General features: G+C 39.5%; 1 protein-coding gene across 4 annotated transcripts in view; it reads left to right on the top strand.

The window, feature by feature from the left end:
• Positions 1-803: 803 nt before the first annotated feature.
• The window catches only part of COL11A1 (collagen type XI alpha 1 chain), a 132,656-nt gene continuing 115,680 nt past the window's right edge, over positions 804-17,779 (top strand). For 3 of the 4 annotated variants that reach the window (XM_033516416.1, XM_015636768.3, XM_033516415.1), the window contains exons 1-2: positions 805-1,208; positions 16,660-16,827. In XM_033516416.1, coding sequence (XP_033372307.1) covers positions 1,094-1,208; positions 16,660-16,827 — 283 coding nt within the window. In that variant the 5' untranslated portion in view covers positions 805-1,093. Of the gene's footprint in view, positions 1,209-16,659; positions 16,828-17,779 lie in introns of all 4 variants that reach the window. The other variant, XM_015636767.3, reaches the window with a different exon arrangement.

Raw genomic sequence — 17,779 nt, forward strand, 5'->3', positions numbered from 1 at the left:
TACCGATGGCTGCACAGGTGGGACAGGACGGGAGTGCGAGCGGGAGGTTTCCCGGGAGGAGCGGACCCCTGGCCCGCCGGGCTGCACGGTGTCGTGAGGCGGGCAAGGGCAATGTTCGGTGGCGGGCTTTTCCTTCACCACCCCGCTCTCTCCTTTCTTACAGCCGCCTCAGAGCGAAGCCCCCGGAGGTCCCCCAAGGGCGTGTGAGAACAAGCTGTGCCTGGGAGGGGTGTGAAGAGGAACGGGCCGCCGGGGCCGGACCTGCCGCCGCACCAAGGCCAGCGGGCTGTTTCGGGGAGTCCCGAGGGCCACCCCGCAGGCGCTTCACCTCAGCGCCCCGGTTCCTCTCACGCACACTGCTCTCCTCAATCCTGCCCTGCCTCGCTCCCTCCCCCGCCGGCGTCCCCCTCCCCCGCTTGTCCCCAGTGTCGCCCCCCGCCCGTCCCCCACGCGTCCCCGCTCCGCGCCCCCGCCCTCGCTCCGCGGGGCGCCGCGGCCGCTTCTGCGCATGCTCGGGGCGAGGGGGCCCGCGCGGCGCGGAGTGAGCGGGCGGGGGGCGGCGGTGACCCGGTGACGGGACACCCCAGCCCCGTCCCCGGCTCCTCCCGCCGCGCCTTCTGCGTACCCCGAGCGCCTTCGGCAGGGCCGCTCTCCGCCGCCGCGGGGGCCGGCGGTGCCCGCGGAGCGGCCGGTGTGCCGCCGCCGAGGCGGAGGGCGGTGCTGTGGGCGGCCGGGGGAGCCCCGCGATTGGCCTCCGCCCGGCGGCTGGCGTGTCTGTCGGGCTCCAGGGGTGGCCCTGGGAGCCGCTCGCCCAGCCCTCTGACGGGATGAAGCCTTTAGGGGGATGCGGAGCTCTTTGCATTTTGATTAAAGCCCCTCATCTCCCCTCAGTGTGAAGGCAGGGCACCGGGGAGGACGGGTCGGAGTGGCCTGTGCAAGGCCGGGCAGAGCGGGAGCGGGGCGAGAGAGAAAACCTCTCGGTTTATCACGTATGGCTCTATAGGAGAAATCATCTCTGGGAATATAGTGGAAAGGACGGAGCTGGTATAAACTGAAGGCGCCCGTGTTTAATTCACACTTGTGGGTGCCCAGCATGGAGATGCAGAGATGGTCCACGAAGTGGAAAACGAGAAGGTGGCCCTGGGACTCGGCTGTAACCGTGCTCATCACCTTCGCTTTCCTTCTCCAGGCTGCAGAGGTCAGAGGAGGTAAGAAAGCAAAGGGTAGCCGGGAGTCCGGTGGCCTCTCCCCTCCTCGGGGAAAAGAGCCAGGACACGGCTGAGGCCGCGTTTCAGAGGAAACCTGTCAGAGCGACTCCCGGAGCTGGGGAGGCGAGACCGCTCTCGGAGCCGGCTCCGGGCGCGGAGAGCCGCGGGGAGCCCCCGGCAGCGCGGGCTGGGACGTCCCTCCCAGGTACCGCGGAGGGACGGCTCTCGGTCAGACTTAAACTTCGGATGTGTTTTTAATGAGCTAAAGGAGATGCACTGGCCGGGTGGGAAAATGAAAGAAATACTTGTTGAACAGAGACTTACCCTCTTCCAGCACTGGACTCTTGTTTTGTGGACTGTGCGTCCAACTTTGTTTTGTTGAACTGCTGAAGTTCACCAGGTTGTGACTGAAATTGACCGTCAAGTATCTGCCTTCTCCTCGGAGGGGAAAGGGAAAGTTGGGGGCGGAGGCTCTCTGCTCTGATTTTCTCCTTTTTCCTCTCTTTTATTTTTTCCTATTGCAACGGGTTTTAGTGGTCAAAAAGTTTTCCAGGGCGCGAGCGGAGGAGAAAATGCACTTGCACAGGGGCCCTTTGCCAGCCGCTGCGGAGGGCAGCTCCCGGGGCAGCGGCGCCCCGCAGGTGGTGCGAGCGGTGCCGGGCCCGGAGATGCCCGGGGGGGCTCGGGGGGCTCAGACCCAGGCTGGCTGGGCTCCCCGCGGGCGGTGGCAGCGCCGCGGCGCTGTCCCCAGCCTCCTCCCAAGTCTGCAGCCTCCCCGGGCTATGGCGTGGTCCCTTAGGTGTCCGTGGACCTGGTGGGCAGGGTGCGGCCCGCGGGGGACTTGCAGGGGGAACAAGAGCCAGGCAGCAGCCCAGCAGCCTCAGCAGAAAGGAATCGCCGCCCCCTCCCCCGCAGCGCCCCTCGCGTTCTGCGCACTTCTCCCGTCCGCACCGCTTTCCCTGCGCTCCCCGCACCGCCGCCAGCCCAGCTGGCTTTTCTGGGCTGAGCTCGCTGCTCGCCGAGCTGCAGTGCGGAGTCTCCGGTGGCGGGAGAGTTCTCATCTCCTACTGGGGGTGAAAACGCTGCCTCTTCCTCCCTTCCTTCCTCCCTCCCACCGGAGCCCGCAGGCGCATCTGGAGGCCAGTCTGGCTGGGACTGAGGTTTTTATTTTTTTGTGGGTCTGATATCAATGAAGGGGCTTAACTCTCCGAAATGAAAGGTTTAAATTTTTATGTATTTATTATTTTAACGAAGTATTTCTCGATCTGACTCCAGAATCAACAGGCGTCCTATAGGGAGCAGGGAAAGGTGATCAGTTTCCATTCAAGCCTTTATACCTGGGCACAGCCTTGACGGTGTCAGATCAATCAGGGCTCCTGCCCCCTGCTGGCCCCGTTTCTGACAGGGACTGGAGGGGTCAGATTTCATCCCTCTTGCAGTTCCAGGGACTCGCTGGAGTTACACCAGGGTGAATTAACCTCACAGAGCTTCAAGGATTCGGCTACTCGTTACTAAGTGGAAACTAAATTTCTTCAAGAAGAAAACAATCCTTCAAGGCATGATCTATTCTTATGCCGCTTTTCACAGTAGAACTGACTAAATTAAGTAGGGTTTATGTAGACCATGTTTACATAATGGCTTGGATGCAAATGACAAGTTGAAAGAAAATCTAAAGCCAAGCAAGCACAGGAAAAATCAACAGAATTTACGCTGAAATCAACAGAACTGATACTTACTGGACTGTATTCAGCAACACTAGGTAGACTAATTTGGTAGTGGTAACTTTATTCAAAACTAAAAGGCTATATTGATAGTCTTCTTGTCTTCTGAATAAAGGACATTTCAGAAATACAGAACTACAGGCTTCTTATTCTTTGTAGAAGCATTCAGAAAATAAATTAGTTCTTGACCTTTTCTGAGATACAGTATGCTATTTGCTTAGGAACTACAGGGAGCTGTGTGTTCAGGGCTTGATCTGTTATTGAAGTCAGTAAGAGTTTTTCCATTGACTACAGAGAGACTAGAAGTTGACCTAATTTCTCTAACAGAGTACAAGAGACTTATTTCTGAATCATCTGTTATGCATTCTAATCTTATTTAAAATAGTTAAAAGATAACATAGGACATAATGATTCCTACTTGAAAATTGGAGAGGGAAAATACCAGGGAATAAAATAAAATAGCATAAATGGCAGGTAAACAAAATGACTAAATGAAAATGCTGGATAAAATATAAATGCTGGGAAAAATATGAGTTGCTCTTTTAAACTCTTTTAAATCTTCTGTTCTTCAATTTTCTTTTCATAAACTATCACTATGAAAAGAAAATTACATGGTATATTCATATAAAGTGTTAATCTTTCCAGTGTCTTTTTAAAGACAAGAGAAACCAATCCATGTAGACAAACCTCAACACATTCCTAAAATTCTTGACTTTTTTAAAAGTTTCTTTATTTAACAAAAAACACCCAAAACACAGAGAAGTATGAGGTGGCTTTCATACCTGTAAGAAATGGTGTGCAAAGAAGTGTTTGGGCTCTCAAGTTATTCTTTAGACAGAAAAAGTTACAGAAGTGAGAATCAACTGCATGGGAAAAGCAGTGACTCATACTTGGTCAGCTCAGTACCCACTAGCTCTTAAGTAGCTCTTTTCAGAAAATGTTTTTGCTTTATGACTTGGCTAAGGTAAACAAAATTCAGTATTTTTAAAGACATCCTTTGATTTCCTTTCCCCTTCCTCACCTTTAATACTAAAGCTGTTGGTAATGCGTTTGGAATGAATAAACTCATTTAGTCAAAATGGCATGGCTTCAACACTATAAATTTTTGTAAGGGCTTGACATCAATGCACTATTGTGATGCTGATTTAAATTTCATGGGCAAGAAATGAAAAATCAGCCTTTTTATTATTTATAAGTTTTTTCAAGCAAATGGAAATCTAGCTCTTAATCTGAGTGAAAAAAGGGTTTGAGAAGCCTTACTGAAAATGAGGCTATGAACCTATATATAGAAAACTTTGGTCCTTCTGTGTAAGCGATGAGCAGATTTGTTTCTAAAATAAATAGATACTTCTTGCTGTCATCTTAGGAAATAGAAAGGTTCCTTGTGCTTCCCACACACAGGCTTGGAAAGCAGTGGGAGCTCTAGGTGCAGAAGGAATGCAGAACTGGGCCAATTAGTGATGGCAAAATGAGAGTTTTCTTTGTAGATGCACACTTAACACTGCTACTTATTTGTATTTGCTTAGTAGGGAAGATATGGATCTGTTTGTTGAATGAAAGCTCTTGAATGTATCCAGCTAGTCTAAACCTGTACAAAATGTGTTTTAAACTAGAAAAGTAGGAATTTCTTTTAAGCACAATTTATGATGTAAAGTACTTTTGATTTTAACTGATCAATTAACTTTTAAGATTTAAAAATAATAAAACATTATAAGCATTCCTTTGTTTTTCAGTGAAATTGTCTTGTGTTATAATTTGCATCTGTGTTTCTCAGATTGTTATTCCCGAAGTTGGCAAAAATGGATAATCAAAGGGTGATTTCACTAGATGCAGCTAGTGATTCTAGCTGAAGTTTTTCTGAGTCCCAGGGATCAGCAGGTGAAATGGTCCAATCTTCCTTGAATAATGTAAAAGACACCTGCATGTATACATCTGTTTTGCTATGTAATTTCGATTTCCTAATTGTTTCTAGGGTAAAATAATTATTTCAATTCAGCAGAAGACATCAGAGACAGAAAAAATGACTGGTATGTGTTGCTAATTCTCTAGAGTGTGTATCTTTGCACTGAATTTAGAAGGAGACCTCACATGGATACAAGAAAAGACTATTCAGGCTGCAGGAAACTATGTCTCTTTCCTACCTCTGCAGAAAAAAAAAATATCTCAGCTTCAGTTTTGTGTATATCTTAACAAATTTAACTGTGTATAGGTGTACAAATACTCTGTGGGTTTGGATTGAGATAATCTCTTCCCTAGTACCTATAATAGAAATGACAGTAGGAAAAAAAAATCTTTGCTATAAAAACTTTCCTGGTCTTATCTTTTGTTCTGATTGCTAAAAACCCCCATGAAAAACAACCCACCCCCAAAGCTGCCAATTGTTTGTAAAATTGGTGTCTGCAGCAGATATAACATGTAGGAAAAAAGTTGTCATTTTTACAACTGTCATGCCCAGAGTTACTTGATGTCCCCCAAAGAGAACCCTTAATTCTGAGACAGTTTCAGCATACTAAAGGAGCCATGACATTACTGCTGAGGTTATACCTAAAACACACTGGAGCAATTATGTCTTTCCCGGATTTGTTTTGTACAGTGGTGAACAGTAGGGTTTCCATCTGCCAGCAAGATTAAGAAGTTGCTTTTCTTTTCTCTGTAGAGCGTTCTGCTTCTTTTCAGAAGAAATCCTCCTAGCATTGGGTAATTTATCATTGTTCTGAGTATTTGTTGATAATAGGAGGGAATAAATTAAGCAGAGCTTGGGAGAAATCTCTAATGTTCTAAGAATGTGAAGTCTCATGCAGTGATAGAGATTTGCTCTCTGGATGGACACAATAGAGAACAGTGGCTTAGAAGGAATTAGGTTAACACACATGCCTGTTGCAAGGGCTTATAACTGTTCTACTCAGTATTAAATACCAAGTTTACAGACTGTAAATGTAAGGATTAATTGTTGACCTGGTTATTACAATAGTAGTAGAATCTGGCAGAACTTAAATTCTTTTTAGCACATTAGCACACATAAGGGACTGTAAAAACCTTTGTGAATTTCAGGTCTGGGACTTCACTGCAAGTCCAAGTGTTAATGTACACAGTGTGTGAAATAGAAGGTATTTGCCAGAGCTCATATTATAGAAGCAGTGTTTGCTGCAAACCAAATTGAAAGATGTATTATAAAAGATTAATAAAAAAACAACTTAGATTCTGATCCTGCTGTAAATAATATCACTGACAGCTAAGCTTTGTCTATGATAGAAATTAACTTAGTAGTAAATCAAATTATGGTCACATTTTTAAAGTAGGCTAAGTGCTACCTACTCTGTCCCTTACCTGTGCACCTTACCTTATTCAAATTATCATAGTAATCTGATAGATTATCAAATATTCACAGTTTATAGATAGTTCAAGACTTTACAACCTTGGTGTCTGTTTAATACAAATTCCTGCTAATGTTGGTAGGATACAGAATTGAATCTGATTTCCTTGCATTGTTCTCAAAAGAGAGATACCTTTGACATCAGGAAAAATATGGTGAAATATTTTAGTTGTATAAGTTGTTTTTATCAAATTAAATAAGATTATGCTAAATGGCATAATTTCTAAATCTTGTCCTTGGTTGCATTCTATGCTTAAAGATGAAAAATGTACAAATGTTCCATTTTTGAAAACTCTCATTTATGGAAAGGTATTTTTGAACTCTTATTTGAATTCTTTCTCAATAAATATCTTGATGAAAAAACTTTTAAGCGGACTCAGTTTCTTTTATGTTTAATTGCTGAGGGAACACCTTGTCTCTTCCTGTAGCATGGACCATTTTTAGACTGTGTCTCTTTTTTATGTGGTAATAGAAATAGGGTACTCAAGAACGTAATACTTGTTTTGCTGATTTTCACAGCTGAAACTGCTGTGCGTGCAGTCTGTACAAAGAGAACTTTTTGGATCTTTAGCAGAGGCCTCAATACAGTTGGACACTTGGAATACAGTCCTAAAAGGCTTTGCTGTGGTGCAAAATAAGAAAAAGCTCATAGAAATATGGAGACAGATTTTAAAGTATTGTAAAATAATGGATCAATACAGGTCTGCACAGATGATGAACAAACCCAGTTTTCTGGGGGTAGCAAGTGAAAACTTTTATGGAATCACCATCAGGTCTTTAGTGCTTGATGGCAGTCAGTGTTGCTAAACAAGTGATATAAAAGCACAACCTATCCAGTCTCAAGAGGATTCTGAATAACACAGAAGTCCAATTTTGTAGTGAAAAACATTATGATAAAAAGCCTTAAAATCTAGGTTACGCTTCAGAATTATGCAATGTAATGAAAACTTAAATTATTTTTTTTTTTCTGAATATGCCCAGTATATAAATCAGTCTACTAGCTAATGTTGCTAAAATTCTGAATGTGTTCTTTTACCTATACAAGTTTTCCACTGGTTTCAGTATAGGATATAAGTAGTGTGGGGAAAGGATTTTTGGGGTGGTTTTAGGGGTTTTGGTAACACTGTATGAGTGTTAGAGGTTGGTCTTTCAAGTGAGGTAAAGTTAGTAGTTGGTGAGTATCTAAATTGCCTCCTGTACATGCCTAGACTGTCTGCATAGCCTTTAAAATACTATAATGTATTTAGTAGATTTTGCAGCATAGGAAGTCAGTGAAAAAATTCCAAATAACTGGTGTGGAAACAGAAATAGCCAGTTCTGAGCAGTTTCACAAAAGCCTCTGTTGGTGAAACAGTCAGTCCTAGGCTATTTAAAGCATTCCTGTATGCATCTGGATAATCTCTAGTTCTTGTAAGCATTAAATATGAATGCACTGCAATAACACCTATTCCTAAAAATGTCACCAGTCAAGATTCCAATTACATAATTCATCTAGAAAATTCATGTAGGAAAATTCTTAACAGGTAAAACAACCTTGAAGTATGTTCCTAGAAGTATATATATTCAACATATATTCAGTTAATCTCATAGATTTATATTCAGATTCCTAGGAAAAAAACCAGCTTAATTTTCAGGATCACTATGTAATTAGACAACTCAATTTGTTTCATTTTTGTACCTTGAAGATGCTCTGTAACTCACTTTTGCAGCCCATAAAACAGAGAGCTCATTTTATCCAGCTCTATGAAGTCCATCTCTGAAAAGTGTTGGAACCTTCCCAAAGGACACTGCAGAACCAGTGCTTTGATGCTGGTTCCCAGAGCAGTTCTTCTGTTACAGGGCCGGGCTCTCAGCAGAGTTGGGAGGCAGGAAGTTCTCAGACTGCCAAGCCCAAAAGCCTGTGAGAAGGGCAGCTCTGCCCAGAGCTGGCCAGTAGGAAATGGGGAGGACTGGAGTCCCTGATCCTTTTCTGGTGCTTAGACACCTATGGTTGAAGTGCAGGGAGTCATTTCTTGGGATACAGAGGCTAGAGCCTGCATCAGGAAGGCAATAGAGTTAAGTACTGCAAAGCTCAGTGAAGCAGTTTGGCATAACATACTTTTCAATTCCTGCTTTTGGATGTTCTGTATTAGTACCTAACAGATGAAGAACACAGTAAAATAATAAGTGTAGATAATAATATGTATTTCTGTTTTTAAAGGATATCTAATATGACTTCCCACTATAGGTAAAAGTGTCCAAGAGTAAAAATAAGAACAGAAATACTCTTACCACATTAGAAATAATTTTTCTACATTTTTCTAGTAATTGATGGGTCTTATTTTGTATCCTACAAGTCAACAAACTATCAGTTTGTCAAATCCAGATTCTAATGTTGCTGGTAAAAAAAGAGGTGAAGACCTCTTACATTCATTAGGTCTTGGACCACTTAATGAGTGTCAGTTAGAAACTTAGATCATAGTAGTGTTTATTTATCTTTACTCACTTATAGAATACATGGAATGTCCTTAGAATAAGCTCTTACAGTTGTAAAGATTCAAAGTTTTAAGAAAAGTAAATAAACTGAACAACAATAGGTTATTTTGTCTTTAATAGGTAGCATGGTTTAAAAAAACCTGTGGTGCAGTCAATACCTTCTAATTAGGTCCTTAAATATATACCTAGAAATCCAACTAGAAGTAGCCTCTTTTGAAAAATCTTGTCCACAAATATAAGGAGTCCCTTTATTAGAACTTACCAAATACACACATTTTAGCCTACCAGGCCATCACAGCTTGTGGGTTTTAAATGATCTGTTACAGTGACATAAAACTGGACTAAACTTTGAGAAAACACTTCATTTAGAACTGAAGATTAATGTTTCAAGGCTCTTTAAGTTTTAGTTTTTGCAGTGGTTCCATTGGAACAGATTACTGGCAGAATGAAGTCTATTTCCATGGAAAAATATGAAGCAAAATAATAGTAACTTAGAAACATTAGTCTTCCTAAATTTCTCATATAATTCTTTGTACTTAGGAAATTTAAGGTCTTTTCTACTACAGGGTTGTATCTCCCTAATTAGAAGCTATTGATTGTAACTCTTAAAGGCTCTTTGTGGAGTGAACACTGATAAATTTTCACTTTCACATCAATCAGAAAAGTGCATTGCTGAAGAATTATGAGAAGTCAAGAAGTTACCTGTTTATTATATCAGAAAACATATAATACTGTTTAAAAGCACTCTTTACTGTATCTAAAAGAAGGAAAGGCAAAGTTACTATAGGTATTAACAGTATAGCAAACACTGAGTTGCACCGTCAGTTTGCTAAGGTGTATCTGTAAAGTAAAAAATACTTCCTCTTTTTCTTTTTTCCCTTTGAGTTACGTTATTTATTATTTTTAGTTGATTATTTGCATTCAAAGTATGTCCCCCAGCAGGCAATCTGAAGCATCTTGTAAATTATGTAAACACAGCATTTAAATAGTGAAGGATCATTGTACCTGTGTTCTCTCATAAAATTAAGAGACTAACATCCAGGAGTTAACAGAATAAAATCTAAATATAATAGTATTTCAACTTCTTTGCTTTATTATATAGTTGGACAGAAATAAACATATTTTAGTCTAAAAGAGTCATCCCCTGGACAATTTCTTATGGGAATTTGTTTTGTAGCCAGACATTGCTACCACAGTCGCTGTCCTGGAGGGTTCCGCATTGAGGTGTGATGATCAAGTCCCTCCCTCTGAAAAATGCAGATTATGGTTTCCTGTCTTCAATATGATTTTACCCTATCTTCAATAACTGTCTTGAACTATCTGGTCCTTAGGCAGCAGCACTTTCATCTGCAGTTCAAAAGTGCTTTGCCATGCAGTTTGTAGCAAGAGAACAGATGTCAAGCTTAGTACACCCTATCTGCAAAGGGCTCCATTCCCACTGCAGCTTGTAAGTGGTTTGCAGCATGTTCCATGTTAAATAGAAGCAAAGGTGCTGGATCTTTAGATAGGCCTATTCTGACTTCCATGGTTATCTTTTAAGGAGTAATCAAACTAACTCAGAAGTTCTCTATTCAGTGAGTAATAGATTTTCAATCTGTATGCATTCCAAGTCTATTGAGGACCACTGCATACATCTGGGATAGATCACTATAAATGTTTGGCCTCTTCAGATCTGAGTAAGACATGAAATACCATGTGAGATCCACACTACTGTGGAATTGCAGCCACTCATGGAATTGACACATAAACCACTTCTTAATACAGCTATATCTAGGTCAGAAACCTGACTGAGAGCCAGCTAGCCTAGGTGGGTCAAAAAAAATTTCTGAAAAGCAAAAATATGCAGTAAACTTTTTCTTCTGAAATTTCCAGTAATAAAGTGTTCATGTAATTTTATTTGAATTTATTTGAATTTGTCAATTTATTTGTGACTACAGCAGGTTTAAATTACTAGTAAGATACTGTGATCGGAAGATGATATGTATGCTAATAAACAGAAAATCAGGTTTTTCATATGCTTAAGTGTCAATTTATTGACACATACACATTAGCTACTTAGGGTGATACAGGACAGAACATTCTACTTAGGTGAAACAGTACAGCTCTATTTTCAGTGTGTATTAATGGCCTAGCATTTACAAATCCCACAGTGACCGTAATATCACTAAATTGATATGACTAAAACATTGTAAAAACCATATTGTAGATCAAAACATTTTCAATATTGCAAAATCTGATAAGTAAAGTTAATTAACCTTTAAAGGTTATTGTAGCTACAAAGATAATTTATATAGCTCTAACTCCTTTATTCAAAATTATAGCAGCTCCTATAATTCCAAAGATGATATTACTGCCATTAGATCCACCATTGATGGACCATCGATCCATCTTTTTTGGGTTGTCTGTTTGCCTTTGCAGGGTCAGATAGGCTTTGTCACAATTTAATGAAATTTAGTGGTGGCTGCTGAAGCAGAGGCAGGGAATTCTATTGCATTTTACTAAGGTACTAAGTTCACCATGATCTTGGTTACAGACAGGATACATATTTTATAAACTAAGAAGAGAGGATTAAGCACCATTCATTTCACTACTGTCTACCTTTAAATAAATCCAAATGTAATGAACCAGACACGTCCATTCCAATGCAAATTTCCTTGCATATGTTTCAACTTGTTCCTTTCTTGTAATGTCTATTCTTTTACCTAAGGTTGTGATCACCTACAAGAAGCATTTCCACAGGGAGACAGAATTGCTAAGCATTTTTACTGAAAACTGGGGTCATCTTTAAGAGAGGAGACTTGATGTAGCGCATTGAAGAAGTCATGAATACAGGCTGTATGTCCAGAGGATGTCAGCTTCTGCCCTCCTTTACAGTTTCTCAGTCCCTCCTTCTGCTGTCATAACTTGTATTGTTACAGTACCTGAGAACCTCCTCCATGGACAGTTTTGACCAAGAGAAAGGCAGAGCCATGTTGTGTAATAGATTCCAGCTCAAATGTCAAGAAGTCTAAGTAAAGGAAGCAAGTCCTCTGAGCTTGGATAATGCTTGTTTATATTTGTGACATTAGGGCATGTCAGATATGAATCTGCTGTTTTCACCAGATTCTACTTAACTCCAGATGAGACCACACTGAGCAATGACAGTAATTGTTAGTGTAATGCAATGTAAAGGCAGCAGAATTTGTTCCATATATGTTGTGTTATCAGTATCATTAATAATGCTACATCACAGATTCCATTTCAATTTAGATATTGTAGAGTGAATGAAAGCTATGATATTTTAAACTATTATTATATGATAATAATGTGGTCTAGATTTCTACAGACCACTTTTAAAATCTTTAATGGCATTCTACTTTTACAATATAGGATTATGAATTACTAGAATAGAAAGTGTTGTCATAGCCTTTAAAACAAACATATAATTGTTTGTAGAGGAAATCTAGGCTAACCAAAATTGGAAGTAAATTTTTACGTGCATTTTTTCCTTCTCCAAATAAACAGAAAACACATGAAGCTCCCCTCATGTATTTGATGTTTGATACTCTCCTGACCTGGCGATGTAGAAGTGTGATCTAGTATCCAGTTTACAACTACTTAGCTTCAGTGAATCTTTTTAATTTCCAGCAGAGATATTATGATTATTTTTTCATAGGTTTCCTAAAGGAAGAAAGCTAAAGGGAAAGGAAAGGAAAGGAAAGGAAGAGTGAATATGGCTTTGGAGTTATATTTAATATGAAATGCTCTGGACCAAATTTTGTGATCCATACCAATGTAAACATGAAAATCTCAGAGTGAATGGATCTACTTTTGTCATAACACAATAATTAAAACCAGAATTTGACTCTACAGTTTTAGATATTGAAGTTACAAGTTGTTTTGGATCTTGAGATGTGACACCACTAATTTTTCTTTGTGTGTTTTAGCTTCTTTATATTTGGAAATGAAGGAATTTACGATGGAGTTAAATGATCTTGAAAGACACTGGAATGCTCAGGTTCCCATTTCACACAATTCTGATTTTTAAAAGGGGATCTTTGAAGAATTCACCTTTGACTTTCCAGAAGTTCTGGTATTTTTAGCAGTTCTGCTTTGGCCACTGCTGTACAGTCTTTAAGTGGCAGTGAGAGCTGCACATGTCTCTCTGAACTCTTGAATCAAGGACATAACGCCATTGAACTTTGCACTTTAGTCATCAGCAATTGTAATCCCCTGCAAAAGTAGCAGAGTAGAAATTTGCATTTTGATTGCAGACAGCAGGCTTGCAGAACACAGGCTTTTTTTCACAGGGTTGTCTTCTGGCATAGGATGGCTTGCCTGCAAGAGATGGCCTTTAAGCCTTTAAGCAGCAGTGCAACATCACCATGAACATCTGCATGAGGGACTTGCTTTCCGGGTCTGGATCTTTTATTTTGTCAAATTTGCCCTGGTAAACAGAGTTGAGTTTTCAAAGCTGATATCCAAGTTTCATAAGGAGAATTAATTCCATCCCAAGGACTGATGAACAGAGCTATTTGCATGATTCTTATTTGTTATTTCATTGTCATCTGAAATCTTGATGCCAAACTGGAAGGATACAAAATAATTACATTATAAAGCATTAATCTGCATTTTTCTTTCCTTGAGAAAACTATTGGGGAAAGGTAAAATCATTTAGGCAAGCTGTTTTATGCACTGGAAGGAAGGTCTCTTGAAGGACCCTTGACCTGTCAATATATGGGTTATATTAATGTTGCCCCATATGAGTACAAGCTGAGATCCTAGTTTGTGGACCACACAAATAGGCAAACTGCATGCTCTTAGCACTGGTGCTTCTTCTGGTTATTGCTTACCATTCCCAGAAATCATGTGGGAGCAGCATGCTAGAGAAGAGGCGGTTTTCAGAAGAAACAGAAGCTATCAGGAAGCTGTTCAGTGACACTGAACACTGCAGAACCTATGGAAACAGGCAGAGAGAAGCCACAGGCTCTGCTCTTCCTTGCCTACGAGTTGCCTTCCTACCTCTCTCCCTGGTCTTCTAAGCAGGCAGTGCTGGCTGTGCAAGGACTGCTCATGTACTTTACACTTTGAGCAGGTGACCTGTAACCACTTGGGCCTGAGCTGTGCTTTTTTGGGAGCTGCTTCCTTTAGACTGTATTCCTACATGTGTGTGTTCTGTGGCAACAGCATCTGCTGCTTTCTGCAGAGGCACTGAGCAGGTTATCTGAGCAGGCACAGTCAGCTCATCAAGAATTTTAAGACTAAGGTAATAGCACTGAAGGTTTGATACAATAAATAAATAACTAAAATCCTGAAATTCCCCAAGACAAGGGAATTTCACTGAGGGCAGAAAGAGGGGTTTTCTGCAGAAACCTCTCTATATGGTAGCCCCAGCCGTGACACAGCAGGATTCATGCTTCTTATACATTCCTGTCTGATATTCCTCTTAGATAAGACTTCTAAAGAACTTCTTTACTTTTTACTCATCGGTTAAAATGGCTAACTGAACTCTTTAATATAAATTAGGGAAGCAGTTGCTGTTACTTGTCATCTATATGAATTTAATAGGTCAGCCATATTATCTTTGGGAATAGACATTTTTGTGTTAATTACTTCATGTAACTTGTCATTTCTGTGTAACTTGTCATTTCTGTATAAATTGTCATTTCATCTAACTTGGTGCTTCTATGAAAAATTACGCTTCTAGTAATTATTTTAAACTGACTAGTCCTGCTATTTTATGTTTTGTGAATCACACTCTGTGGAAATAAATAAATAGTCAACTGTGGACTATCAGCAGAATGTTTGTTCTTATTATTTGGAATTTGTGGTTTGAAAATTGTCCTATTATTATTCTGTTTCTTGTCTGGAAGTTTTTTAGCAGCAGAACTAGCAGGGAGTAATGAATAATCTTGTTTATGGGTGAATAGTCTCCCAGTCAGTCAGGCAAAGAAAAACCATTATACTAAAAAATAATGAAGAATCTGGTACAAATTATAGAAAAGAGCAAAGGATAAAGGAATGTAGAAGTGGAGAAGTGGTTGACTTACACAGTGGATTGAAATTTTTACTAATATTTCTGGTGACTGGTTCTACATTACTTTACTGGTTCAGATTAACATAGGTACATAAAAAATAGCCGTTGGTTACTAGAAAAAAATATATGGCAGTTCCTTCAGAATGTTCTGTCAGTATGTGTGGCAATTCCTTCAGAACTGTGTGGAACACCTATAGAAAATACATTATATGCATTAAAATTATTTTTTGCCTACTCAACAGAGAAGTTGTACTTATACCACAGTGTTTTCACACTATTGAAACTTTTCTTTTGAGAATATTTAAACACAATTTCTTGAATTTGCCGTATATGTAGATTTTAGGTAAATTCAGGTGTGTACTGTAGCATTCATTCCCAGTGTGTTAGCTTGCAGCAAACACTGAATATTTGTTTAGTAATACAATTAATATTGAATAAATTAATAAATATTTGTTTAATAACAAAATTATGATCCAATGCTGAAAGGAAATGAAAAATTGCAAGATGTAAAGAAAAAATTTAAAAGTTCACAAGCATTTTCTTGTGAATATATTTTAAGAAAGAAGTTATGTGCATTCTAGGCTGACTGAGAAAACAGTCTCATGTTTAACCACATGAAGTTGAGTTTTTCATATTTGACAGTGTCAGGAGGTGAATAGGATGAGCTAGTTAAACTTAACTTTGTTCATATCTGTGCAAATAGTTGTTTTAATATTCACAGGCAGTGGATTTTGAACCTTAAGTTGATATTTGTTGACACATAACATGAATGATAACAGACAACAAATGGGCTGTAGTTAATGCCACAGTGTAGTTCAAAGATGTGAAGTCAAATTTAGCAAGCTCATTTCTCAGCTTTAACATTGAAAGTAATTTAAAACTTTGTCTTCCCAAATTAATTGGTTAGGAGTTTGCCAAAACTGTGGAATAATCCAAGTGAAAAAAAGTCTACTGAAATTCTGTTTCCACTCAAAAAAATACTTTTAAAAAGCCATGATTGGTAGGGAATATGAGAATGAGCATCTTAATTTTTCCTAGGAGAAGTAATGCAGTATGCTGTTTTCTCTCACTGGCTTTCTTGAAGTGCTTGTCCATTCTGTACTGTCCTTTTGCCATGGAGAACTTTTATATATTAAGGTTTTTTGTTGGCTTTACATATATATGCAGGCTTTTTTGTTTGTTGTGATTTGCATCAATATCAGTGCAATAACAGCTCTGGATTTCAAACTTTAGATAGTTTAGATTCATCTGAGCACAGATGAAATCTTATTGTACTTGGTCTCTAAAGTATAAATTTGCATTTTCACTTGGAAATAATGAAAGACTGCAATTCTGTCCATTTAGTCCTTACAGGCACAGCAGGTACATTTTTCTTTCTCTAACTTGAATGTGAAATTAGTTTAGCTGCTTCCTTATTCCTTTGTGTCTCAGGAAGCAGTAATTATATTTTGTTGTTAGCAAGAGATGATTTTGTGATAGCAGATTATTAGCAGCCGAATGCTTCTGAAAGTTTTGTACAAACTTTGAAGATGAGTTCTGCTTCTCAGAAGTCACTCATTAAAAGCATGTATTGGAAGTTTCAACCAGCAAGATCCTCAGCATTTGCAATTGGTTATCATCAGCGTATGGTAAAGTGATCATAAAAATCACATTGGATGGGGTGAACTCTTACATATTTAAAAATTAATAATCCTGTTACAATAATATTATGGTGTAGGAATAATGTGCAATTATTCAAAATTGGATGCAGCTACTGCTCTGATTAGAGTTCTTTTATAAAGAAATTAAAAGCTGTTTTTAAGGCTGCATGCTGTAGAGATGCAAAGACAAATAATTCTTTTTGTTTGTTTTTTTTATCTTTGTCAGCTGAACCCGTTGATGTGCTAAAAGCATTAGAATTTCACAATTCTCCAGAAGGAGTAACAAGAACAGCAGGATTTTGCACAAACAGAAGGAATTCAAAAGGATCGGATGTTGCATACAGAGTTTCAAAAACTGCCCAGCTGAGTGCCCCAACAAAGCAGCTGTACCCAGGTAAGATTGGCAGAAAGCTGCTACTTTTGTACATTACCTTGCTGCATATGTTTTTATGTTCTCTAAAGAATGGTGTGTAGTCCACCATCAGTAGCACAAAACACTTCACTTACCCCTAGAGTTGGGCCTGCAGGATGGCAGGATGGGCTCTATCCATGAAATAACTCAGTTTTTATTGGCTTCAGTTGTAAAGCTCTTTGTGAAATTCTGTCACTGCTGGAATTGACTTGTAAGTCATATTACCTGTTCTTTCGTGATGCTATCTGATGGAGTCCTAATTCCGTGGCTTTGGCAACTTTCCACCTGTTTCAGTGGTGCATTTAAGAGCAGTTAATAATAATAATAATAATGCTGCAGTGGGAGAAATGAATTGTGGTTGGCCATTGTAAAATCATTCCCAGAAGTACCATCTGGTAAGAATTACCTCAGACTATCTGGGTATTTGGGGACTAAACAAGGCTAGTTGTGGATAGCTGTGATTCCATCTTCTCTCAAATTTCTCTAAAATGATATAGGCATACTTTGGGAAAGATTCTTTGGATATTATGGAGAGACTTTTATTCCATTATTTTGCTATCACTTGTCACTTGACTCAAACTGTTGAGGAACATGACAGTAAGAATATTAAAACCCAAAACCATTGAAGATTTAAATTTTCTGTTTGGACACATCATGTAGGGTTAGAACAAGTCATACAGAATACATACAAATTAGAGGAGTAACTTACATGTTCCCATAACTCATCACTTCTTATTGGTGGAAGAAGATCAAAGCAAAATTCACTACAGATATAATATTTATATTATTTTTAATACAGTTCCTCAGGTTTTAATATATCCTCTTAACTAAGTTGAATGAAAAATGTCCTGCTATCCTTTACAATAGCAAAAAAACATTGAAACAATTTGTTGGAAGTGATTATGGTAATTACTTCCTTTTCAATCTTGTGGAA

This window comes from Parus major, chromosome 8 (assembly GCF_001522545.3).
Source record: "Parus major isolate Abel chromosome 8, Parus_major1.1, whole genome shotgun sequence".
Lineage (NCBI taxonomy): Eukaryota > Metazoa > Chordata > Aves > Passeriformes > Paridae > Parus > Parus major.